Raw genomic sequence first — 27,509 nt, forward strand, 5'->3', positions numbered from 1 at the left:
GTGTTGTACACCTGCACGTGAGATAAGACAGCCAAAGATAAGTGTTAGCTACTATAAACCACTAATTGAAAACATCAGAGATTCTTTCCCATGGTATTGCACTGCTCTGTTTCCCTGAAGACTTTAATTCACATAAATTCAGATCATCAGTTTGATAACAGTGAACCTCTGCTGGCCAAATGCTCTGCATAGTCAAAGGAATAGCCTTCACGTTAGCATGTGCTTTAATTGGAGTTCTGCTGCTCTCATTTTACCTCCATCACACCAAACTGAATTCACTGACATTGTTGCAGTTGTTGAGCTGTTTACGTTCATGTCTGTGTGTCCAAAGTGTCTGCCAGGTGCTGTCCAATCTAGTAGTTCGGCCCCAGTTTAAGACGCGAGAATGCTTGACCTTTCCATGCAAAGTGGAAGTCGCCATCTTTCTTCCTTGCTCAAGTGGTCTGTAAATAATGCTGCAAACTGCCTGGTTTGACCAAAACCAACAAAATCCATGCAAGGAAATCCAATAGACAGGATAAACTATAGTTTTTTTGACATGTGATGGGAGTAACGTGAGTTTCATTTGTTTACATTATGTTTACAATGGCACAGTTTTAGTTTTTAAGAATATATATGTAGGTATAAACAATATTTACATATTTATTGCCTAAGGTATATGATGTGCATTGTGTTTTCACATTTTGAATATAATGTTACAGTTGTCACATGTATAACTATCTGGATGATTTTGGTAAAGTAGTTGATCATTTTTATGACTACTAAGTGACTGTTTTCTGTGCCTTTTTATGGTTAGAATGCATGGTTAACTATTTATTACAATTTGGAGTCACTGAGATGTGTATTTTTGTATTCAGAATAAAATAAATGGTTCAGCTTTTGTTGTACATTTTTAAGGTGCCTTAAAATAGGCCACCTCTTCATATCTCTCTTCTTCAATAAAACCAAATTCATATGCAGCTTGTTTGTGTCTTGTTTTGATTTATTGCTCCTTTACAGAATCTTTAATGAACATGACAACCTTGTGGGAAATATGCTTACTCATCATGTTTATAGCCAGACAAGCAGATAAATACCCTGCTTCCTATGTGCATTACAGAGCTCCAGACCCCCACTGGACAACTGACTGCCAGTTAGCTTAGCTGTTACGATTATAAGCATGGCAGTCTGAATTAATAGAACTACAGTAAGAGTGAGCTTTAAATTTATTGTGCAAAAAGTTGTACGAGTTACTTTAAATCAGCTAGCGTTCTTTACTTAGCTCAGTTGCAATCAATGCCATTAGTGTGTTATTAAAGAAAATTCTTGCAGTTTATGCACACTTCTTGTGGGGCAGCACGGTGGTGCAGTGGCTGGCACAGTTGCCTCACAGTAAGAAAGTTCCGGGTTTGGGTTCCGGGTTCGAGTCCCGGCTCGGGCACAGGATCTTTCTGTGTGAGACTGCATGTTCTCCCTGTTCCTGTGTGGGTTCTCTCTGGTACTCCAGCTTCCTCCCACAGTCCAAAGACATCAAGAGGGGACGAGGCTGATTGATACTCTAAATTGACCGTAGGTGTGACTGTGAGTGTGAATGGTTGTCTGTCTCTATGTGTTGGTCCTGTGATGGACTGGTGACCTGTCCAGGGTGAACCCCGCCTCTCACCTGAAGGCTGCTGGGATAGGCTCCAGTTCCCCCACGACCGTTAACAGGATAAACGGTAGAAAATGGATGGATGGCATTCCTTGTGGTCTGAAGATGGTACAGTCCGAATATGAGACCTCAAGCACATTCAGCTCTTGAGTTAGGCACTGATTTGTGTCAGGACGGAAAAAAATCTCTTGACCCATTGGGGTTGATGACCCATTTTGGTCAAAATCTGTCTGCGGGCCATCCGCCCAAAATTTGCAAACTCATTCAACTCTGTCTCGGGATGACAGTCTAAATACAAGTTGTCCAATGCACTTCATTCTTGAGTTATGGCTCGATTTGTATCAGGCAGAAAAAGAAAAAATCTTGACCACGCAGGGTTCCATTTTATGAGAAAAAAGGAATTTGCCACAAACTTGCACATGCTTTCCACCCCATCTCGAGGTGATGACTTCCGCATATGAGCCTTCTAGCACATTCCGTTCTCAAGTTATGGCTGGATTTGTTTCAGTCCAAAAAAAATGGTCTTGAGTCTTGGGGTTAGATTTTTTGTGCAAATTGGTTGTCAGGGCATTTCCCCCAAACTTTGCACATGCGTTTCACAACGTCTCCGAATGCTGCATTTTGCATACGACCTTGTACAATATTTTGTTCTCAAGTTACAGCGCAGTTGCATCAAGCTGGGAAAAAAAAACACCTTAATTCACCAGGCTCGACTTTTGGTCTTGATGGGTCCCCTGGCCATCTGCCCCAAATTCTGCTCGCTTGTTCCATTCCGTCTGGCACAGTCCAAATATGAGCCTAGTAACACGTCCCGTTCTCAATCTGGCTCGATTTGTTTCAGTCCAAAAAAAAAGAAAATGTATATATACAGTGGTCAGCACTGTCGCCTCACAGCAAGAAGGTTCCAGGTTTGAGTCCTGGCTCCAGCTCAGGATCTTTCTGTGTGAGTCTCCATGTTCTCCCTGTTCCTGTGTGGGTTCTCTCTGGTACTCCAGCTTCCTCCCACAGTCCAAAGACATCAAGAGAGGACGAGGCTGATTGATACTCTAAATTGACCGTAGGTGTGACTGTGAGTGTGAATGGTTGTCTGTCTCTATGTGTTGGCCCTGAGATGGACTGGTGACCTGTCCAGGGTGAACCCCGCCTCTCGCTTGAAGGCTCCAGCCCCCCCCCCCCCCCCATGACCCTTAACAGGATAAGCGGTGGACAATGGATGGATGGAAATTGTGAGGTAATTTGCCCAAAATTTTTCAAAGGCTCGAAGAGAAAAATAATCTTGACTCACCAGGTTTTATTTTCGGGCAAAACGGTCCCCCCGGCCATTTGCCCCAAGTTTTGCAGATGCGTTCCACTTCGTCTCAGAATGATAGAGTCTGAGTATGAACCTTCTAGCACTTTCAGTTTTCAGGTTATTGGTGGAATGTTTTAGGCTGAAAAAAATTTGGCCTCTAAGGCTAGATTTTTGGTCAAAACTCGCCCCCTGGCTATTTGCCCCAAATTTTTCACACATGTTCAGACATTTTAGTGTCATTCAATATCTGCAGTAAAGTGCAGTGTACTGTATATCATTCTGCCCTTGGCACCCTTAAAAAAACATCACTTCTTATCAAACCAATGGATAAATCAGTCAAGGATAGCTAGATCTTGAAACCAGGAGATGAATCGCTCCATTGTGACTGAAAGCTGTGGGCCATCTGTGACATTTGAAGGTCTTCTGGAAATTTTACATCCATGTGGAACATTCTGCTCCACATTCCCTCTGATGAATATCTCACTATACTCTGCTGCTTCCCTTCTATCATAGCTCCTTGTACTTCAAGTCCTGTTTGATCACTGTTTTCTTGTCATCTAACTTTGTATTATTTTTTCCTTCCATTCACTTCCATCTCTTCTATTTCATGAACTTTTGGGAGTCGCCTCAACTTTTTCCCCTCGGAGGCAAATGAGCCACATGGAATCTATCCGACTTTGATTTCCCACAGTAACCAAACATTTCCAGTATAAGTTTTGTCTAACAAATGGAGCAGATGTACTTAAGAGGGACATAGCCTACATGAAATAAATAAGAACTGAAAAGATCAATTGAGGAAGTGAACTCATGTGGCATAGCATATTTTTTGTATTTCTTATTTGCTATGGGCAATGACAACAAACAAGGATTTCTTCCATTTTTGTATTGTTTTCACTGGCGAATCAGGTTTTAATGATTTATATTAACCAACTGGTAGAAACGCTTGGATCTTTTTTCCCACAAATCACCTGATATGACTGGATGTTCCATCTATTTGTTGATCTGACATGCAAGTTGAAATGTATATGCACGCACATCCAAGCCAAAGAGGAAAGTTGCTGGGTTGAACTCATGCAAAGTTCAGTTCAGTTCATTTAAGTTTATTTACACACGTAAAGGAGGAATGCCTTAAACCCCTCACGGGGCTTGAAAATGACACTTTCCATTATAAAAGATAAAACAACAGAAATGCAGAGATGAAATTTAACACTGGCACGACAAGAATGCACATCTTACATATTCATCCAAACAATACAGTAAACTAAACAGCTCACATACCGCAGTGTACCAGTAGACATGGACTTAACACATCACTTGCTGTTGTACCTTTTTTTTTTTTTTTTTGTGGCATGGAATTCTTTAATTAGATTATATAAGTGGTAAAATAATTAAACATTAGCAAATGTGGCTAGTCAAATCGTCGAGCATTTCCTGATAAATCCTCAACTTTTACATGATTAATTATACTTGTTTCATACAAGCTAACTCTTTTAAATAAGTGCGTGTAGACTAATAATGTTTTAATCACTTTAACTAGCGTTCCATGTCGTGAAGATTGTGGATGTGAGGGTGAGTTCAACATTTCTGAGAACAGTTACCTGAGTTCTCCTACTCTTGATTGGATGAGGAACACAGTCAAAACCTAACAACAACAAAAAAAAATAGTTTTTTTTTAAGTTTATTAAAAGTGAAAAATCATTTATTCATTTGACCTGTGATTCTACTTGAAAATGTAATGGGTTGGGTTTTTTTTTCGAGATAGCAGAAATAAAGTGTTTCTGACTCTATGCAAATTTAAAAGCGCATGTAGAACATAACGTACAGTAGCCACTCACAAGTCACATGCCTAAGAAAGCAAAAGTTCCATATGAATATGCCTCCAAACCCTTGACTATATTTTTGAATGTCCTCATGGGTATCAGATCATACAGCTGTAAATCTGTCTGCATGCGGTTCTGGGCTCCAGGGTACCGAGAACATACAGGCCTGTTCGCCAAGTTCAGTGTGAACTGAGAGCAGAACGACAATGTCATTTGAGCGCATACGATAATTATTAGTTTTGTGGGAGATGTACCAATAAATTAAGAGGGCAGCCTAACCATGGAAGTAGTGTACCAATGAGTGATTCCATGCTTGGCCAAAAGAAGCCACTGGACTCTGGCATATGGGATGCCAGAGCTTTGCCAATCGGTGCCCCAGAGCGCTGTGGTACATGGTCACCAGCCAATACAAGCATCGGGCAGAGGCATTCATATGCAGTGCATCACCATAAACAAGCCAGAAAAGAAATGTTGCTTCAACCAAATTTCTTTTTCCCTGGCAACACAGTAGAAGTAGGATTTGTTTCTAAAATAAAAACTTAGCAGCTTTTTCCCTCGGTTTTAATGTGAGGTAGTCATCACAGAATACACACTCACCAATTGATGCATAAGAAAAGTCCCTACAAGTACACTTTATGAGGTTCATTTGTTCCCTCAAAAGAGCGAAAGTCTGTATTTGAAATACATAATTTAAAAAATGTATCAATTTTTGATATTTTAGACTGCTTCCAAAATTGTAATATTATTTGTGACATTAAAGGTAATGTTAATTTTAACATCATTTTTCTTATTTTTATTCAAATCCCAAATTAAATTATCATGGCATAATTTTAAAACTGCAGGAACCCGGGACTTTGAGTAATTTTTGATTAATTGGAGTGTGGGGCTTTCACAGTAAGAAAGCTGTCCTATCTGAGGTTTTTTTTTTCAAAACATATATTCAATTTTCTAAATCGATTGTTCTGTCTTCGTCAGTTACAGTACAATGCATTCCTCACTCTGGCAGCGATTGGTGATGCCTCAGTCACTCTTGTTTTCATGGGAAGAATAGTAACGCACAGCAAATGGGGAGTTCGATTAATTTTGGGAGTCGGTGAGATCGATTGAAAATCAAAGATGGTAAAACATTTTTTTTCAGTTTGGTCTCATCCAGTTCAATTTCGGCAGATCTGTTTGAAATAGAAAGTAGAACTAAAAACATAAACGTGACTCGGTTAAAAAACGTTTGCGACTGCGTAAATTGTTTAACTCTGTCCCCCACAACTGATATGAGTCATTTGTTCATGAAGTCTGACCAAGCATCCACTGGGCTGAGCCGACGCGAATACTCCCCATATTTACTTTCGTAAACACTTACCGTAGGAGAGGACTCTGGGTGAATTACATCAGTGCACCCTTTTGTCAACAGTGACGTTCAGATGAAGAGTTTCGAAACTTGCGAGTCGTTTTAAATCGCTCATCAACCACAGCGGCTACCGTCAGCGCTGCTGGAGTCCGTCGCCGAGCGGTGAGTAAACGACTTGATAAAGAGAAATAGGGAGGTTTGGGTAACCTTGCAGTTTACTACAAGTGGCTATCGGTTAGGAGGATTCATCGATGTTAGTGTTGCCGTTAACATGCTTGCTAGTTACTAGCTAACAATGCTAAGGTGACATCACACACCGAGGCGACTGCGGCCTGGTTCTGCTGCTAGCCCAGTGATTGACAGCCTGTCAACCAGAGGGCTGCCTCTTTTAACTGTAGACGAAGGTCATTTTATACGTCTGAAATGTGGTTTTCTTTTGTCAGCGTAAATTTATATGTCAGAAGAATGTCAAACCAAATACTTAGCAGCCGTGTGCTCGCTTAGTGAACCGCTGTGTAAAGCCTGGTCGTGAATCAGCCTCAGCATCCCCAGTGGCCTGCTGCTGCTGCGGGTACCAGCCCAGAAGCTCAACGCCAGCTCCAGTCCTACTCCTAGCACGCAGTACATGCACTTGGTTTACTTCAGTGAAACCATTGGAAATGTTCACATGCGACCTAACCTGCGTTGCTCTGAAAACACAACTCATGTGGAGATTAACTATGTACGTTTTGTTGAAGTTGTAAACAAAACAGGTTAAATGTTAGGATGGCGATGATGACATCATGGCCCCAGATTACATCGGGTCGTGTTTAGAGATGAACTCGTCCTGTTACTTTAAAAAAAAATTTATGAAGCTTTTTTTTATCTAAAAAGTTTCATCTCAATACTTAATTTACATTATATAATGTGATTTTTTTTTTAAGTAAAACAGGAGGGCTTTTGTCATTGAATCACCCATGATGATGACAAACTGGTATTTTATTTTTGGATTATTACATTTTCGAAGGAGGTTCCCCCCCAAGCTTCCTCTGGTTCTTTGGCTGTCTGCAAGCGGAACTACCTAAAATCTACTTCCCGTATTCATCAAACTTGCTGAAAGGAGCAGAAGCACCGGTGAACCCAGAAGATTTTACCACAGATCTGGACATTTCATTAATGTCTAAGGAAATATTACCCCCCCCAAAAAAAAGGATCTTCTGTAATGATTATTTGGATTATAGGGTGATATTTGTCTGCATTTTCCCAAATTGTAAGGGTTTTTTTTGTTTTTTTTTTAAACCTTATAAATCTCTGGATGAAATCATCACCACATTTTCATCTTTTAGTTTTCGTTTTGAGAAGAGATGAGTGTCGGTTTGTGTAGCGGTATGTATTCTCATAAATTAACAAGCAAATTAGAGCTATTCTTAAACTTTTTTTGGGCAGATATTCCTGCTTTAAGGCCTGTGCGTCATTAAAGGATAGGAATTTTTCTCACGGTCTCTCCCTGCCTCAGTCTGAGTTTATCTATCCTTCCAGCCACCCCCACTCATGCACAACAATCAGCCCACAACAGCTCCCCTCAAAACTATGTTTTAGACTACACACCATCTGTCCTTCACACATTGTTGTGCTGTCTCCATCCTCTGTCACTCTCCAGATATCTCAACTCAAATTCATTTCTATTTAAAAGCTTACTTATGATATCCTTGGGTGTACTAATACACATACGGTCAGATTATTAGCGTATGATGTTGTGTTAAACATGAATACATCCGTGCTTAAAAACAGAGTTTTTCAGGCTACTTTTCACTGTTTATCTCTTCTTTTTTTTTTTAGCGATAGCCACAGCAATAATAGACGTCATTGTTCCCGCTTCCCTTGTGAGTGAATTAGAATGCACTACATAGTTGAGGTTAGGCAGCACTGGCTGGCAATGTTGTTTTTGTACAGCCCACCAAAGCACCCGTGAGAAGCCAAGAGGCACTAGATCACCAGAGGAAGCCGGTGGCATCTGCTCTACTCCTGTGGTTCTCAGGATGCAGGATTGGCTGATCAATAGGACCACCTGCCTGTGTCTAGACTCAACTAGCTGCTTTGGACCGTACCTCAAAGGGGAGGCTTGAATTTCTTGGGAAACTTTTTCTTCTTGTACACTGTAAATATTTTGCCTCCTTTGCCCGTTCTCTCCCATGCTGCTTACTAAGTATGTTTCCCCTGCTCGGATAACAGACCCCTGTTCCCCCTGCCTCACTGTTTGATCTGGGATGTAGCTTTAAAGGATATCAAAGAAGTAGCGAGGCCTACTATAGCTTCTCCTCACCAGCAGGTCAAGTCTAGTTTTAAGAGCTTGATTGTTATCACATAGACCAGGAGGTTGGCTGTTTCGTGTTCAGTATTTTACTGCTCAAACTATTTGTTGTTTTTGGTGAACTGTTCATGAGTCCTGTTTTTGTAAACATACATGTAACAGTCGATATGGTGTTTTATTTCTAACAGCCCCTGAGGTGTTGGTCTAGTTTAATTTACTTGATGAAAAATGGTGATAGAACCCCCTATCCGCGTCTCCTCATATCATCAGTTGATTCTGTGATCGTCTGTCACATCACATAATGTCTCATTCTCTGCTTTCCTTCTCCCCCTGGCGTGTTTCTATTTCCAGGTGAGCGGCCAGCCCAGTGCAGTTCTCTGTTGCTATGGATGCTTGCGCCCGTATTAGAGGAGCCCCAGTAAGGTCCAGGGCCTCAGTCCGGAAAGAGGTCGGTCTGCTTTTTAATGTCCTGCTACTACCATCAGTTAACTGTATTCTTGTAAGAGAACTTTAAGCCCTACTTTCTAATGATTTTTTTTTTTTTTTTTTGCTTTCCCTTCAATTTTGCACTTGTCTAAAAGACTTCCAGAGTACAATCTGATGGAATCTGTTTTAAAAGCAGGTGTAAAGGCAGGAAGATGTGCAAAATATCGTCATTTGTGCCCTGTGAAGGATACATACACACTGGTTACCTCCACCAAGGAGGGAATGATTACACTTGTCTTTTGATTTGACTATCTGTCTCTGCCCTATGCAAACCAGGCATGGAGGAGGGATCTAGCATGTGCCAAGGAAGAATCCATTAAATATTGGGGCTGATCTGTTTAAAGGTGGTGTACATTGTACAATTTTAGAAATGCTGATTAATTCCAACTGGCACTGCATGAGTAGATCGCTTGCGCTGCCGGCTCCTGTACACCGGTGTCAAATGTATGATTCATTGACTTGGCTTTGGTCAACCAAAATATATGACATGTCTGAAATTCACCTGGATATTGGACAGTTGTTGGGGAGCAGCTGGTCAGGATGTCATCAGATCTCCTGCTCCCTGCACAGCAGTCAGGATGAAGCTGAACTTGAGGCCAATTTCGCAGAGAAATCTGCAGGTCAAAAATCTGTGCAGCAACAAGCTCAAACGTACAGTGTATAACCATCTTAACAGATCTTTTTTTTATCTTCATGGGCCTTTCTTAGAAGGGCTTGGTGCCCAGATGTTTAGTTAAAAACACTGTTTGTGCTATTGCAGACTGTGAGAGACAGTGGGGCGCAGTGTGTGAAGAGCCTCTTTAGGAACAGAAAGGAACTGTGCAGCATTAGCCTCGATCTTCCATCCAGGGACACGAGATTGACAGAGGTTTGTTTGACATACAAGCAGCGGTGAAAACCTACTCAAATGTAAAAACAAGAGGCTTTGATTTTGACTGGTCATTATGCTCTTTTAGATTAATTTTGTGTGCCTGCCTGGTCAGTGTGAAGGGGATGATGTTGCTCAGAAGGTATGTTTTCATAACCATGGTTATCAATCAAATGCTTAAAGAATTTCAGCCCGAAGGTGACCTAATTTGAGTCTATGTCTTCGTCCCCAGGCTCTGTCATCCCTTCCAGGGGGGCTGTGTGAAATACTTAGGGCCCTCCATGTTCACTGCCTCAAGAATGACGAAGTTCTGCTGCTCAAAGACTCCCGCAGGCTGGCGGAGCACAAGGACGCAGGGCCTCCGGTGGGTGACAGACCTTTCATTTTGAAGGCATGTGCTTCATGTCGTGATGAAAAATCAAAAGAATAACTGAGATTTGTTTTTCTGTTCACTATAGTCATCAGTGATTTGAAATTATTACACCAGATAGTACTTGTTTGTGATTTGAAGTCGAGTGGAAAGCAAGGACTATTGGGAGACTTGAGTTGTTCACAATTCGTATGCCTGAGTCTCTTGGTAGATGTTAAATTCCTATTGAAAATAGGTTATCTTAACATTACTGTATACAGACACAAATTTGAAAACTTTTCAACCTGTCACATTCTTATTTTGTGCTCCTAAAGTTCTAAAATTCAGTCATTCAATTGGACCTTGCCTGCCCCTGCGTGTAAACATACCAAGACGAAACCAAGTCTTTCTCACACTTGCAGGTGGGCTAGATAGACCAGTTATTGTTTTTCTAGCCCCAGCTTGCAGTGTTCTTCCTGCTCCTGGGAACTGTATTTGGGTTCAGACAGGCCCTGCAGCTCACTCTGTGGTTTTGTTGTCCGTTTCAAACAGTGAGACCTCCCACTTCTCCACGTTACACAGTGGACTTGAAGTGTTTTCTGCATATGCAACATAATCAACTCACAGTACAGACATAACAACCCACTAACAGCCCTCTTGTCTTCTCTCTGTAAGCTGAGGATGAGAAAATTCCCATAGGAATTATTTTTAATTTGCAGAAGCCAAGGTCTTAGTCATTGTGGGACATAATCGCTTGGACAGTCCAAAGACTTACAACTAATGTTATTTTTCTCAAAAAACTATGGCGTAAACCTCCAGTCACTTCCATTTCAGCTGTCCATTTCTCCTCTCCTTTATTTTTACTCATTTGTACTGTCCTGTTTTCCCCTCTGCTTTCAGTGTTGGCTAAAAGCTGTGTGTGTGCTGAGGCACAATCCCAGCACTTCTGTATACCCTCAGGCCACTGTAGCGTCTTTGGTGGGCTTGCTTGGTTGCTACATCGCAGGTGTCCGCTATGCTTTGGAGCTACAAGCTCTTCAGAAGGGCACAGCTGAGCCTAACCAGCAAGAGGAAGATGACACCAACCAGTCAGTGTCATCAATCGAAGATGACTTTGTCACGGCCCTCGAGCATCTTGAAGAGGATGATACAGGAGACAATCCCTGTAGGTTTTACACATAATAATTAGAATTTAGTTGCTTCGAGGCTTGTAAAGAGATAAAATTGGGATTCCATCAATTGAATGCAGAAACTTTTTAGAAATCCAAACTATAGGGCTAAATTATTTGTCTTCTGTTTTTATACTGTGCTAATTAATGCTTAATTAGAGATAAATGATAATAAAGATTTAAGATAGTGACTTGAAATTAAATGTCAGGGATCTTCTTCAATTTTTATAATTATAGCAGAAATGGCTAATGTGTGCAGTCAGTGTTTTTTTGAGACAACCTTTTCTGTAATGTTTACCGTTTGTAATATTTTTTCCCCTTTCTCTCCTCACCTTCTTGCCCATAAATTCAACCTACACCTGCAGCCTCCTATCGACATTTCAAAAAACGTGACGTGGCATCACAGACAATCCCGGCCCACAAGAGACGAAAGGATTTATCAGGCTCCCGTGTTATCATAAGCTCATCCTCAAAAAAGTATTCTGCCAAGAATAGATCGGGTCCAGATATTTCTGTCACAGTACAGAGGTCATCAGGCATGGAAACTCAGTGGACTTACTGCAGTCCAGGAGCTCATCTCCCCTCACCTTCTACTCATGTCAGTGAATCAGAAGAGTCTGACTGCTCCAGCCCCAGCCCAATCATTTTCTTAGATGAGGTGGGCTACCAGAAGAGCATGCTTGCCAAGTTAGACATTCCCCAGGTGCCAGGGGGTCCCAGAGAACCAGTTGAAGACTCAGACTCTGAAGTCAGTGAATTCTTTGACAGCTTTGACCAGTTTGATGATATTGAGGAGCTTAGCTCAGAGAGCTGCACTCTCACACTGCCTCTGGATGCCATCAGTGCCCCAACCACACACAAGTCTGTTGAGTCTAGCACTAGTGCATCAGCATCCAAATATGTTTCTAGAGGCTGCTCCACCAAGGGTATGAATCCTCGCTGCTTTGACCAGCCCACTCTCCCTGCCAATGTGAAAAAACCCACTCCTCTAAAACCAGGTTCTCCATATGCACTCCACTCTGAGGTGCCTGACTCCCCTCGGCCAGTACAGACCCCCTCTGATGACAATGGTGGTCCACTCTTCAGTCCTGTCAGCTCCTCTGCTTTTAGCCCTCTAGTAGACTCCAGTGGGATGTTGGAATACTTCTGGAAAAAAGGTGAGGATGGACAAGACAGCGCAGAGCTACGCAAACCTCAAGATCTCTGCTCTTTGTATAAGACCTACTCAGACTTTGCCAGCAGTCTGTCAAAAGAAATTCTGGGATCCGTGTGTGGCTACCAGTCTGCCGTAGATATTAGTGACAACAAGAATCTCAGTTGTGTGTGCCACAAGGAGTTCAAGAATCCCTCAGGGTACCTGATGAAGCTCTCAGAAATCCAGGAGACTGTAACAGTGGCAAAGCTGCAGAAGACGTCCCAGTCTCTTAAAGATGGGATTCAGAGGTTTGCCACTGACCTTGTAGAAATGAGTATCGGCAGTGCTTTGCGAGACCTCCAAAAAGGTGTATCTACTTGTACCACCACCCTGTGTCACTTGGCTGCCAGGCTCACATCCTCAGTTTTTCAAATGGCCTTCCATGAGATTGGGATGCGCCAAGCTTATGTGTTAAAAGAACAAGCAGTCAATGGATTAGCGGGCTTCCTAGTTGGGGAGGCTTTATCTGGGGCACTGAAGGAGTTTCTGACAGTAAAAAAGCAGATTTTCCACAGCACTGTGTCTCGTTTTGCTGCTGATCTAGCTGAAGAACTCGTATTTGAAGGCATAATGGAAGTGTGTCAATTTTCCCACCCCTCAACCCCTCTCACTCCAAGTGATTGGTCCTTCGGCCATGGTCATGAGGATGAGGAAGAGGAGGAGGTTGTTTCCTCCTATGCCTCAGACTTATCAGAGTCAGTTATCCAGGAAGCCTTCATTGAGCTTTCTCAAGCTGATGTTGCCTTCACGAGCCAAGCAGCCATCAGTGTGTCTCTGGACAACATCTGTTATGTTAGTGCAGAGAACACCAGCACTCATACCTGCAGTACTTATGCTAACCAGCAGATGTTGAGTGCAAGTGCAGCTGCAGTGGTCCCAGGGGCCACAGGAGATGATGGCAACTGCATGGTGAAGAAAGCTTTGTTCACAGTATCAGGCATGGCTAGCTGTATTCCTGTGCCCCAAGCAGGCCAAGCCCTCTCTTACCTACAGGATCCTAATGAGACGTGTCTGTATAAGTCAAGCTTGCTCGACACTTCAAAAAGTAGCCCCAAAAGAACAGTATTTTCCACTGATACCTCCTCCTGTATACAAACTCACCTATACAGCCATGGAACTCAGACCCCAGTTGGAGAAGAGGACTCTTCTCAAGGAAAATCACAATTCCAAAACTTCTCTGGCAATATGGTGGATATGATTGTGACAGAGGCTTGTGAACTGATAACTTCTTCTAAGATGAAAAAGAGTTTTGGTGACTGTGCGGATTTCCTCACAAAGACAATTGGAAGCCGAAGGGGCTCATCTTCTAAAGAGGAAGTGGTTAATTATGACGCTCGAGATTCTCCTTCAAAGCAGGGAACAGACATGGGCCGTTTCAAATATGACTGTAGGGATTCTGGGAGTACAAATAAGCCTTGTCCAGTTGATCAAGCATCAAACCCGATCATTCCTCATGTTTCTTTTCATTCAGGCTCTCTAAGTCAGGAGAGAGCCATCTGTGAGTCTGACTCCAGAACCAGACGTATGGCTGAAACCCATCCTCTGATGGACACTCTGGTTGTGCCAGGTATAGAGATGGGTGGACAAAGGAAAATATCTGTTCCTGAGGATGACTCAGCTCCAATCTCAGGACAAAAATCTGGTCAGACCCCTGGCACTCCTCCCTCTACCCCACAGCAGCCCAGTGAGGTATCTAAGGAGAAACAGATTAAACAGTTTTCAAAGAAGTTGAAAAGCAAACTGGCCAAAGAATTTTCCCCTGCTACCCCACCTCCAACTCCTCACTATCAGCCTGAGCATGGCCCGGGGCCGAAGGACATCAACCCTGAGTCAGACAAGACTGAGTTCATGCTAAAATTGATGAGATCTCTTTCTGAAGAGGCAGATGGCAATGAGGATGAAGAGGAGGAAGAAGTAGTTGAAGAGGGTGGTGTGAAATGTTCAGAGACAGGGGTGCAACGGCATGGATTGAAGCAGATGTCTCGCAGACTGTCAAACAAGGAAGCTCTTCATTATGCTGAGCGGTTAGCATGTCACATTGTCTCCATGGCAACAGAGATGGACACCCTTGGCGTTGCAGAGGATGAGGGAGAGATGGGCAAGGGTGGGGAGAGAAGGAGGGACAGTGTGGCTCATTTCTCTGAGCAGACGTTGAACACCTTATGGGTATATGCTGGAGAGGTGGCAGGAGAGGTCATCAGTGATGTGAAAAGGTTGGTGAACTCTGTACAGCAGTGTCCATATCACAGCGTAGGCAGGAGAAGAAGTTTGGAAAGGGCTAGCTCTGAGTCTTTGCATCATCAACAGCATTCTTTAACCAGCACAGACCAGAACAGAGACTTGAGGGTGGGGAGTCTAGCTGAGCAGTGGTCTAACGACCTTATAGCCTCTGTCTTCCGGTCTCCCACCTCAACTTCAAGCACCGTATCAAGTACCAGTTCTGGCCTGTCCTCTGAGTACCCAAGCTGTGAGAGTGTGACAGATGAATATGCTGGCTACCTCATCAGGGTACTGAAAAAGGAGGGAGGCAGTAGAGAGTTGGTCCTAGATCAGTATGCGAGCCGTTTAGCCTATCGCTCCATAAAACTAGGCTTAGCTCACGCCAGTCGTAAGATAAAGCAAAGGTCCTCTAGCACCCACCTTTGCTCCTCAAAGTCCCTGCCGGACAAATGGAAAGCTTCTGGTAGTGAGGCCTCATCACCGAAGGACAGAGCAGAGTCAGCTGTTTGCCCCTCATGTGAGGATACTCAGTGTAGTTGCAGAGACCCTGTAGAGCAGGGCCAAAGAGAGTACATGGATTTGGTCAACTTTGCAGAGTCCTTAGCATACAATATAACCTGTGATGTCACACGCAAGCTGCAACTTTCCTCTGTCAGACTGCCCAAGTCCCTGACTGATTCCTGTCTTTATAAAAAATCTAAACTTGAAAACATGGCAGAAAATCTCATTAGGAATTCCTTCTCTTGCCCTCTGTTGTCCAAGGAGAGTAAGAGTAGGCATTACCACAGCACAGGAAGCTTGTATGATGGAAGCTACAGCAGTAGGGTGATGCAGGTCATTGAGCATTATGCCAGGAAAATAGTTGATGACACTTTGAAGATGAGCCTTGCTTCAGTGGGGCCCTTGTCCAGGGACCAACAGAGATCTCAAGGCCAGGATAGACACTCTCACACCCAGAGGTTGTCTGAGGGGACAGCACTGGGTCAAACCTTGGGGGAGAGGACATGTCGTTATTGTCAGTTTTTGGAGTGCCCATACTGCACTAAATTTGGCAGGCACCATCACCAGTCTTCATCACAGAAGAGGAAACAGGGGCATGAATGTCAGACAAGGACTGAGCGGCTGTCTGGCCTGGAGATTCCCAAAATCCATATTGACCTGGACCACAGGTCAGCGTTTGCAGAGGAGATGGTGTCTGTTGCTATGGAAACAGCTAAACGTGAGTTAAGCAACACCAGCCTTAATGCAGACAGTGGCATCGGCCATGATGGGACCAGCTATGCTGAGAGCCTAACTGCAGAGATCATGACGTCAGCCCTGTCCAACATCTGCCAAGCTAACAACGCCAGGTCAGCGCAACTAGAGGAACAACAGCTTTAAGTTTTATATGTGCTTTACATCGTTCATTCAATCTCAGAAAAGTTTCATGTGTTTTTAAGATGTGGCATTGTTGCTTCCTTCCATCCCTCGTTTTATGTAGCTCTCCAGGCAGGGAAGCCACTGAATCCACCGTGTCCCAGCAGTTGAGTGTTGGAGATGACAGTCTGGGCAGCTGGTCTAACCTGAGCTTTGAGGATGAGCACCCAGATGACAATAGCAGCTTCCTCCACCTCAGTGACAGGTATGCAACCCAAGACCAAAAACTGACCTGTAGAGTACACTGCAACTATTCATAAAGGAGACCCACCTTCTTTTACTGTGCCCAGTGTTCCCAGGGACAGTCATGCCAATGATCTTAAATAAATGCGCAATTTTCACTGTCAGTTTGTACAATTCATCTCCTCAAACACTGAGCAGATCAGAAGCGTTATTTCATTGCTGGTATTAGAGTTTTGTTAAAGTGAAAGCAGGACACAGTGTATTGTTTTGGGAATTTCACTCAGACTTCACTGCTGAAGTTCAGTGTGCTCTGATTTGGCCAAATGGTGAACTGTAATTTTATGATTTTACAAACTTTATTCAGCAGTTGCGCTCATGCAGCAAGGTGCGTCAGAGAAAGTGTATGAATGAGTAAATTAGTAGTTTTGGCTGAACTCTCCTCAGACGGACGTCACTACTATGTATGCTAATGCAAGAGAGAGTGATAAGGAACAAGGGGAGGTGAGTTTGAGTATCAGTCCTCTGAATTAGTCCCATGCATGTCTACAGTCTTTGGGAATTATGTTGTTGACATTTCTGGCAAAGGTTGCAATCGCTATGGAAGCAAAACTGACAACATTTGAGATTCTTTCCCAAGATGAGAGATCCCAACGTCTTAACAGCTAGTTGTTTTGGCCATCAGAGCCAAGTCACTGTATCATAATATTTTCTAAAGGTGTGTCTTTGAGTGCTCTCTTCTCTTCAGGCACTGTTTCGACAGGAACAAAGTCCACCATGTGTAATTCATTAGACTCTCTTCAAAAGCTCGCTGTAACAATTTCCGCTCAGCAGATGAAATAACGGATGAAAAAACTCACGTTCAAAGGCTTATTGAGACACTGAGCATGTTGATGGACTAAAGGAGCAAGTTCTCACCATGTGTCATCCACTCAAGCCGCAGGGGGAAAGCTGTAGGTTATGCAGATTAATGGAGGTATTTTTAGATATCATATGTTCCTGTCTTCATCCTCACTGATAGTGCTGCACGCAACAGTATACAGGTTCCAGCCAGCAGGATAATCATTGACTAATTATATAGCGAGAGTGCTGTTGTACTTGTTGCCAGCTGGTTGTCTTGGTGGAGCCCACAGGATTAATGGGTGAGAAGAGCAAGAATGTAATGATCTCACGTTTTGCACCTTGAGCAACAAATTGTCTTAATCAGGATTAAGGAGGAATCAGTGGGACATATGGTGGAAAATCTGCATCAGTTGGACTTTTGTTTTTTAAACCCTACTTGACATTTACGCTATTATACGAATGCCAGACAGAGTTGTCAATATTGCTTTTGAAGTATGATGACAGATAGTCACGATAAAAGATGTCTTAAACTGCTGTTTATTCTATTTTGATCTCTGTTTTATTTTAGTAGCTCCCATGTCCTTCTGCCCTTATTATAATGATGCATTACCTGTCTTTTTTTTTTTTTCTCCAGCAGCAATGGGAACAGCAGTAGCTGGAGCAGTCTCGGCCTGGAGGGGGAGGCTTGCGAGGAATGTACGTCATTTTCCCGCTCAGACAGGTCGGTCAGCATCACATTTACGTGACTAATATTCCCATATACCCCCAAGACCTGGCTGTTCATGTAGAATAGAACAAAGACATACAGTAGTTGAGTCGTAGTGCTGAGATATTTTTGGGCTACTGAGTGCCACAGGGATGACTTATTTTTGTTTATTGGTTCCTTTTACCAAATGCCAATCAGATTTTTACATTAGATTTGTGATTATTGTGGAAAAAAATGTAAAAAAAAAACAAAACAAAACAAGAAAAGTTTGAGGCTTTCATATTAGAGTACAAAACTATGCTGAAAACCTCATTTTTTTCTGCGCTCCTGTTTTCGATGTTATGATGTTTAATGTCTGCAACAACATCTGTAGCCTCATTTAGCCACTTGTTAGCAAGCTCTATTTTTAAAACGTGAGTATTTGAAATTGAAACAGATGTGGTATTTACTGACATACTTTATGTCATACATTAAAAAGTACAGTAAAAAAGCCAACAAGCTCAGTGACACACGTGCCGGTTTTAGGACTTATTCCTACACCACTCCATTCTCCAGATATACAAAATACATCTTGATCTTTTGAATTCTCCTTTTCCGCATGTCGCGAATGCTTTATTTAGACGCAAACGGCCACATGATACCCCTCACAGCTCAATCCATGATACAGTGAGTCTAACCAATGTGTCATCCACCCTGACAGAGCCATGAGTTTTACTGCAAAGTCAAAAGGAAGCAAGGATGCGTGCTACTGATCCCTCAGTGGAAAGTCATCATTTCATTGAATCCAGAGACATTCTTCACCATATGAATATGAACATTCCACTGTAGCATTTTAAAGTATGATTGGTCTCAAGGTAGTAAACAGCAGCCCCTTGAATGGCCAGAATAAAGCTCTGAATATAAAAAGTCTTTGATTTAGTTTATGCTTGTTGATGCTAATTTTGCTGTATATTTAATGCTCAGGTTTTTCTGGCTCTGTCTCACTTAGATTAAATTTGATTGCTCAGTAGGATAATTTGTGGTATTCTTGCCCACTCTGTTAAGTGATGACCTGCAAATTTGTCCATCCAGACCTGTTCAATGTCTTACATGTTTGAGAACTGAAAGTCTCGGATTTACTGCAGCACTCTCTAATTAAAGCTTTGCTAGTTCATTTGTTGAATAGTCATGTCACAACTGTTGTGGTGGCTAAAAATAGCACGGTAAACTATGTCATAATGATAAGAATCAGACTTTCCTGAAATACTACCATACTTGACACAATACGGTAAATTACCTCGTACCGTGATGGGTGTGGATTAGGGTGTAAAACATATTTTAAAAAAAAGCAAAAAAGATGTTGCTTTAGCCTGCAAATAAACTGAGGTGAAAAACATGTTACCGTCAAATTCAGTTTCAACACGGTTATTGTAAAAACGCTATGTAATTTGTACTGCCTGATATTTATGAGCTCACACTACACGATCGCTTGACACATCAGGCGGTAGGGCAGCAGTCTTGTATTTTCTCTTACATCTGGGCTACAGGCTCTATAAACCAGTATTTTTAACTTAAGCTAACAGTTTCAACATCATATTGATGGTCCACTGACTTGTGAGGAAGGAGATGGTTCCACTTTAATAACTCCTCCAAGCGCGGTAGATGTGTTTCTGCTCTATGTAAATGGAGCTGACCGGGCACCAAATTCCTCTAAGCTTGTCGAGATGCTTCCAGGTACTAGCTAGCGTGGAATTATCAGTACAAAACGGCACAGGATGTTTGTCGAGGAAGCTCAAAAGAGAAAAACAAGATCCTTACCTATGCCAGCTGCTGTCAACGGTCAGAGTAATAAGATCAACCACAAAGGATGTCGCAGACAAACCAGAAGTCTTTTTGTTACCTCTTTTTAAAATCTGTTTCTCCATCTCAGTCTCGTTGTCACTTCAAATCATGTTCCAAAAGTGGTGTGCATCTGATTTCATGCACATAAAACCAAGAGATGACATGAATTGATTTATCACCTCATTTTTAGACGGAAGAAATCCAACTAAATTCCACAAAATTCAATGTTTGTTTTAGATTATTCGCAATTCTTAGATTTCAAAGCGTCCCACAGACATTTGAATGCAACAACAAGGAAATCCATGCCTTCCATCTGTATGATCAGTACTGACAAAAAAAATAGGGGTATAAAGTATGACTTGTAATGGAAAACCAACTTAATAAGACAGCTTGTGCATGTTCACATTGATGCTCATCTAACATCAACAGAAAACAGCAGTTTCCCAAGCTGAAGTAACGTTGCATCGAGTTCTCCATCTGAAATATCTACCTGTTTTAACCCTTATCTGTTAACAGATAAATTCATATATACTGGACAGAAGGTGGAAGAAGATACATGCCTTTTTTTTTGTCTCATCACCTACATTTTATAGACTGAACGCAAGTCAGTTTGTGTCCTTGGCAGTCATCTTGAGTGACGTTTCAGCTCTATTTATTAACAATTACCTTCAGAGTTAAACTGACCGGGTCCCACTCACTATCCCGGCGAGCTCACTCACGGTTGTGCGTCCCTGCCACTACTCAGCCACACTTGTAGTTTTTAACCAACATCTCTTACCGCCCCCCCTTCAAATCAGTCTAGAACCGGGCCCGCCTCATCGGGACACTGTCGTTGCTGCTTCATGAGCCTCTTCGCGAAAACAGCGAATGATTGCTAGACGACCTCCTTCTTGGAAGAAGAAAATGATCCTTAGATTGAGGAAAGTCTCAGTGTCTGTGGCTGTGGGCTGTGTCAACAAGACTGTGATTAACAATCATATAAAGAGGAGAAATGACTGTTTGCTTGTTGGCACGTCACATAGCAAATACACTCTGTGCACTATTGACAGATATTGAATAGATTTTCAGGAAATGGGGAAAAAAAACATTAACGCTGATCAAGGCATTCTCTTAGTCATTGTGTCTTAACCGACAAATAACATTCAGCCAGAAAGTAAATTTCCTGGAAAATAGAACTAATACCGGCTGAAAATGTGGGGCATAGTTTGCTCAATCTTTTGTTCAGGTTGGCTTTGATTGCGGCGCTTGTGGCTTTTCTATCCTGCTATTCTTCTCCCAAAAGGAGCTTGTTTTTATACATGTTGTTAGCTTTTAGCAAGTCTTTGTCATTTGCATTCACGACTACATGATTTTTCCACTCGCCCACTTTTTTTTTTTTTTTTGGAGCTCACTGGCGAAAGACACAAGTCAATCAGGGGCCAATAGGCGCTGTGTCTGCGTTTGCTGTGAGTGGACTGAGTGGAGAGGTATCCAACAGGCTAAATGTCTGGATTACAGGTCGACTGATCAATGTAGAGTGCAGACCATGTTCATTTTATTTCAGATATATTTATGTGTTGAAAATCTATTCGTGTATTCAATCATGATTTAAACAATTTAATGTTGTTTTGAGCCCAGAAACAGAGGTACTGCTGGCGACGTGCACAGGGGCGAGCAATTTTGTTTCCTGTTTGTTAATCTTACTAAATTGTATTTTTTGTTTAAAACCCCACGTTATTCATCAGCCATAAACTGCTCTCTAAATATGGATACTTGACTGATAAAACCCATATCGGTCGACCACCAGTCTGGATAAGTCAGTGTCAGGTTTCGACCAGGAGAGCCGACACGAAAACGGCGTGAGGCGAACTTCGAGGAGATGTCATCTGTTACAACAGGAACTGTTTTTTTTCCTATGTTTGCATTTGCAACACGGACCACCGTTGTTGTTGCACCCTGGGGGACTGGAGCTATAGATAGTGAACACGTTTGAAAGTCTGCCCGTGCAGCCCAATCCAACTCCCGCTCTTTCATCTTGAATTGCTCCTTTCCCTGGGACATGTATTTTTGGAACTGAACATCCTGTCTTGCACCTGATATCTGGTTTCTAGTGTCACATAGCGTGTGTGTGTTTTTGTGACAAAACATAGTTTGGAGATTAGACAGGCTCGTCCTGACCTGTGTGTGTGTGTGTGTGTGTGTGTGTGTGTGTGCGCGCGCCTGTGTGACCCTGCTCAGTCCTGAAGTGTTTAAAATACGACAACTTCAAGATTTCTGATCTGAGATAGAAGGTTGTGTTTACCCTGACTCCAGCGAGCTTGTGATCTGCGGTTTCTCCCTCGTCACTAACCAGTGTGATATTTCTCATCCAACAGTGACAATACAGAGGACAAAGAGACTGAGGTCAAAGAGGAATCCAGCGGTAAGGATCTTCACTCCCTGCAGCTTCACCTCTTAGTATGCTGTTGTTAGTGGTAATACTAGATTTTCTTATTCCATGAACGCTATTGTTAAGAAAGAGTTCCGGAGAAAAAAAAGTCATTTTGTGTGAAGAAAACAAAAAAAAAACCCACACAATAGTTTGATATGGCACACTTTTTGGCAACAAAAGGCAAGTGGGCCTGAAGATTCTGAGGGTTCGTCTTGATTCGAACTTGATCTGGCTGCCTGTGCATGTGTCGGTTTGTCTGAGTGTGTCCCCGGGGATTTTACCACCCCCATATTCAGCCGCACTAATGCTCATTCATCATGTCCACTCCCTTCACAGTCACTCATTCTGCATCTTGTGTGTTAAACCAGAACAGACACCAGTGATGGGGCCTGTCGGGTGGAAAAGACCGTTGTTTCCTTTCGTGTAGCCCAATATTACACATCACAAGTTTACCTCCAGGCTTTAGGGTCTGCATACCTTAGCTAGGATGTGAACATCATCTGCAACAGAAAGGAGTTTTACAAAAGGCCCTTTTTAAGTACGGACAGGCAAGATAGAGAGACGGGGGGCTACCAAACTGAAAGGACCTGAGTCATGGGGACTTCCTGACAACATATGCCCTCTTTTCCACTGCCTAAAAAAAACAGCGCACATCTGGCTTTAGTCTGCAGTGGGAACAAGTTTCATCAGCATTGAATCCTGGGAAATGATCAGCTCTGATCAGCAGGATACGAACAGATAACCTGTGTAAAGAAAAGAAACAAAAACAAAAAAAACAGCTGACTTTCAAATTTTCAGAGCAATTGCTTTTAGTGGGCTTTAAAACTTGCCTGTACAGGCATATATGCAGGGGGAAAAACTGTTCTCGGAGCAGGAAAGACTTCACACACAACAGAGGCAAAACTCAGAGGAGGAAATGGAGACAACGAGGATTCCAGTGCCAAAACATCTGGAATCGACCACCAATTCAAAGGGAGGGAGGGAGGTCCCACAGCAGCCAATGATCCAGCACGGCAAAGCCAAAGTGAAAATGAAGGAGCGGGAGAAAAATTGAATGAGACATCCATACACCTTAATGCAGTTGTGGTCTTGAGGGACAACGGTTTTCAGTCCGTTGACAGTATCCTTGACGGCTGCGTAGACTTCAACCAAGGCTCAGTAGATAAATTGAGACCAAGTGTAGCCTGCCAGGATTTCGGTCAAACAGCTTGAGGTCATCAGAAGAAAACAAGCACATAATTGAATGTTAAGGAAGAAAGATAGAAGTGTAGATTTAAAGGTTTCAACAAAATCAGACGGCTTGATGAAAAGGCCCTCCAGCCTGCCGGTCAGAGATCAGACATGAGAGGGCATCTGAAGCATCTTAAAGTCTGCTGGAGCCAGAGTACCGTCTGTACCAGCCACGAGCAGAAAAGATCAAATTAAGTCTGCGTTGGATCGATGCAAACTGGCAGTCTAAGTTTAAATGTAACACCGAGACTCTTGGCAGTTAAATCAAATAGTTGTTACTTGATCAAACCGGTGATTATGTCAAGCAGGGCCAAACATCTGAGCTTTATCAGAACTTAGAAGCAGGAATTTACGTGACATTCAGGTTTGCCTAGCAGCCAAGTTGTACTCTAATAATTTGGGTATGATTATAATTTTTTATTGGAGGATACAGCTGAGTATCATCAGCATAGTACTGGAAATTCAGAATATGACGGTGTGTAATTTGGTCCAGACATGGAACAGCACCTTGAAGTATTTTGTATTTCACATCAGAAAATTAGTAGCAGTTGCATTGGAATCTGTGTCCTTTCATCTTGGAATGTGTCTAATCAACCAGCTGGAATGGTTCTGCAGAGATGTTTGTAAGATTAATGATTATTCATGATCCAACCATGTTCTGTGTGCTACAGGGACCTTGTGTGTGGACAGGACTCAGGTCCAAGCCTCCAGGACCGCACTGCACATCGTGAACTCGGATGTCAGGGAGCTCTGGCAGGGGCCGCAACACGTGACCCTTGACCCTCAGCTGAGGAGCATGCTGCAGTGGGTCGCAGCCTCCATGGCCGACACCCCCCAGATCCAACTGAGTCCTGACAGAGAGCTCCAGCAGGTGAACATGAAACAGATTTCCCTTCTTCATCGTGTATTTCGGTGCTTTAGGTCAGTAAACATTCGTGTGACATCACAAAGGGTTTGTTCATGATTATTTTACAGGCCCTGAGAGAGTGAAAGAGCCATTTATACATTTAAATTCTTAGTAAACTCACAATCTGCATCCCCAACAGTTGCAACACCTTTAAACATGTCATATACGCCACAAAACTTCTTCTCAACACAAGATAAAATAGAATTTGGGTTTACACACTAATTACAATACTTACATAGTTCGCACACAACTTTACCTTGAGCTGCAAACGATATAATACAATAAAGCTTGTTACCATCTGTCAGCCAACCCCCCTAAAAAAAGCCTTGCAGTAGTCTCACAGTATCAGTGTCACCCTGGTGCATGTCATTCATTTATTTTTAAGCATTCAAATATTGAATTTATGTTTTTTCTTACAATTTGACTTCCTTTCACCTGTAGGTTCCTGCTGTCTTGCTCCCGGTCACTTCTGACTGTAATAAGCAGACTGAATGTTGTCACATGGTTAGGAATGATTTTTTTAAAGTTTTGCTTCATAAGAACGAAATGCTCTGAGTTCACAAACTCAGCAACTGATTCAGATCAGGTGATTTGACTTGACATGATTATAAAAAAAATGCACCCCTTAAAATGTGTCTTTCATCCCAAAACAAACAGTTTTACATTATGAAGAAAGAACACATTTAATAAAACAACAAATACTACATCAAGCATTACAAACAAAGTGTTTTTCGTGCATCAGTTCCATCCAGAACGTTCTCCTTAATTGAATTTACAATGACATACAAACCTGAGTTTATAAGGTGTCAGTAATCTATTACTCAGTTGAATTGGAACTGTGTTATTTCAGCTGCCAGCAGTGGTCCAAAGGCTTCAGGAGAGAAAGTGGAGGGTGGGAGACCTGCTGCACATCCTGCTGCGCTACTGTGAAGAGAGTCCGAGTCAGCCCAGAGACGAGGCACTCCAGGCGGGCAGAGAAACTCAACACCTCCCCTTCTTCCAGTGGCTCCTGGAGCATGCTTAGTCCTCCCCTCTCCCCCATACACATCTTTCCAAATGTTCCTCTAGAGGGCGCCTTATAAATCAGCTGATGTTAAATGAATGAGGGCGGCACATTTTTCATTTTCTGCCATAGACTCCTTCTGTTGTATTTGTTTTCTCACCTTCTGTTTCATTGGATTTACCTGGTCACTCATGTCGATTTAATGAGCTGTCCCCTCTGTCCACCCACACTCCTTCACACCTTGCTGCCATTGTGTTTGAGAGAAAAAAGCAGGAGAGATAGACAGAATGAGAGTGAGCGAGACAGACAGACCCACCCCGTCTGTTCCTGGCAGAGATGGAGAGATGCAGTGAGTTGAGAGAAAGAGAGAATGTGTTTTTTGTTAGGGAATCCCCATAGCTGCTGGGCAGATTATGTCATCAAACCCACGGCTCACCTCTGTGGCCGTGTTTCCACATGTTAACGAGACCAACTGTGCGCATACTCATACACACCACAGGACACCACGCCCTTGCATTTATCAGTGTTAAAACGAAATTATGAATTGTATTATTCCACTTAGAATGTGTTTTCTGATGAGTCACGTAATGACGATGTGCTACAAGACACAATTATGGTGTAATATTTATTTTCATAAACAGAAGTATAATAATTTAGTGTTAAATGACTGAACGGGCCATTTATTTGGCAATAGAAGGTTAAATAGTGCTTGGATGCCTCTTGCCAGTATTCCTGTCGTATCTTAACACTGTAACAGCGCTTGCCTAGCAACAATCACCTTGGTAATCAGACTTAGTAAAATACTTAGAGTGGACGATGTTTACTAGGATGATCAGTGTATAGGAAATAAAAGTCTATTTTTGAAGGCATAGTACATCTAATCAGATGTGAAAATGCTGCCCAAAGCTATGAAAGAAGCCACGGTATTGACGTGATTTGCCAGCTCACTTGACGACACCCCTCCTATTCCCCCCCAGTCAGTGGTATGTGTCCATGTGTGTCAGCAGCCTTTGTCCAGTTCAGGGAAGATCCAGTGACGCAGATAGAGGATCTTTTTAGTAATTAAAGACACGTCTGTAAACCCCCAAAAACTCCGAGATAACAGGATTTGCATAGTTTAACACTGGAATCACACTTGTGTCATCCTCAGACACCTCCTGGAGGGTTTAAACCACAACTTCCACTCAGTAACCCCCCCCCACCCTACATCTCCTCCCAAAAAAAACTCCTGCCCCCCCCCACACACACACACAGCCACTTGCTGAGATGCAGTAAGAAACATCTCCTTCCATCCTTAAACCCTAAACTTCCCTCCCCCAAAGAAAAAAGAGTCCTTTCGTGTTGTATTTTAAAAAGGAGCGTTGCTGCGTGAGTTTCCACTTTCTATCTGAAACACTGTAATATACCACAGCCTTGCATCTGTGACCATAAAAGTCAGTGTTGTCGGTGGTGTTCACTTGCATGGCTGAATCTTCATTTAAAAGCTCGACCTTCTTCTTCTTCTTCTTCTTCTTCTTCTTCTTCTTCTTCTAAATGTATCGGCCGACACCGATTGAGCTGCCGTGATTCGTCAGTACGCTCTGGGCTTCTCGCAGATGCCTTGTCTGTTCCCTTTTTAATCTTTAGGCTGCCAAAACGGTCATATTAACCCTATATGTCCTGTATGATTTGTTTACATGCAAAACAAATATATCACTAAATGCACTATTTAAAAACAAAAAACAAAAAAACACCCAAGTTATACCTACCGTTGAAAATCAAATGTGAAGTATTAACCTGAGAGGTGTGAGAGAGAGTATATAACTTGCTATACATTAAAGGAATGTATTAAGAGTCATGAAGAGAGAACACACACTCTCCTAGCGTGAATGTTTAGTAGGACTTTCCCTCTTTCTTATTTTCTTTCTATATTTACATTCCTGTGCATCCCAGACCTCCTGTAGTGCTACAGTGTTGTGTCGGTGAATGATGGACGTGTACCTGCGAAGACCCGACTCCATTTAGAAGCAGGTTCTGTACATTTTTTTTTGCTACTGTGGTTTCCAGTGTTATTTTCTGCTTCTATATGACCACACACAGGAAAATTCTTGTAGAGAAAGGAATAAAAAAACAAACAAAAACAAAACGTACCTCACCTTCAGTCACTTCTGTAGTTTTCTCGCTTCCTTGTAAAGTCCTGCCAAAAAAAGATATTTAATAAATTATTAAGTTATATAATAGCGAGTTCTATTACTTGTCCTCCCTTGTGACTGCAGCATAGTTTACACATTCGAAGCTTGAGGTCAAAAAAATTGTTAATGTTGAAGCTTGGTGTGACAATAAAGCTTTTT

General features: G+C 42.4%; 1 protein-coding gene across 2 annotated transcripts; it reads left to right on the forward strand.

Annotated features, from left to right (window-relative positions):
* The first annotated feature begins 5,871 nt into the window (after positions 1 to 5,871).
* Positions 5,872 to 27,509, forward strand: akap11 (A kinase (PRKA) anchor protein 11). Of its 2 annotated transcripts, none has more exons than XM_086220231.1 (12): positions 5,872 to 6,248; positions 8,728 to 8,824; positions 9,623 to 9,730; positions 9,819 to 9,872; positions 9,963 to 10,094; positions 10,980 to 11,244; positions 11,614 to 16,012; positions 16,144 to 16,284; positions 17,737 to 17,823; positions 21,984 to 22,030; positions 23,941 to 24,140; positions 25,027 to 27,509. In XM_086220231.1, the coding sequence occupies exons 2-12, from the start codon at positions 8,762 to 8,764 to the stop codon at positions 25,198 to 25,200; spliced, it is 5,670 nt and encodes a 1,889-aa protein (XP_086076357.1). In that variant the 5' UTR covers positions 5,872 to 6,248; positions 8,728 to 8,761; the 3' UTR covers positions 25,201 to 27,509. The 2 variants fall into 2 exon arrangements, with proteins under 2 accessions (XP_086076357.1, XP_086076358.1); XM_086220232.1 differs by having other exon boundaries at positions 5,873 to 6,248; positions 17,740 to 17,823.

Source organism: Aulostomus chinensis, chromosome 12 (genome assembly GCF_037954235.1).
Source record: "Aulostomus chinensis isolate RoL2024-O1b breed Wild chromosome 12, RoL_Achi_v1.0, whole genome shotgun sequence".
NCBI classification, from domain to species: Eukaryota; Metazoa; Chordata; class Actinopteri; order Syngnathiformes; family Aulostomidae; genus Aulostomus; species Aulostomus chinensis.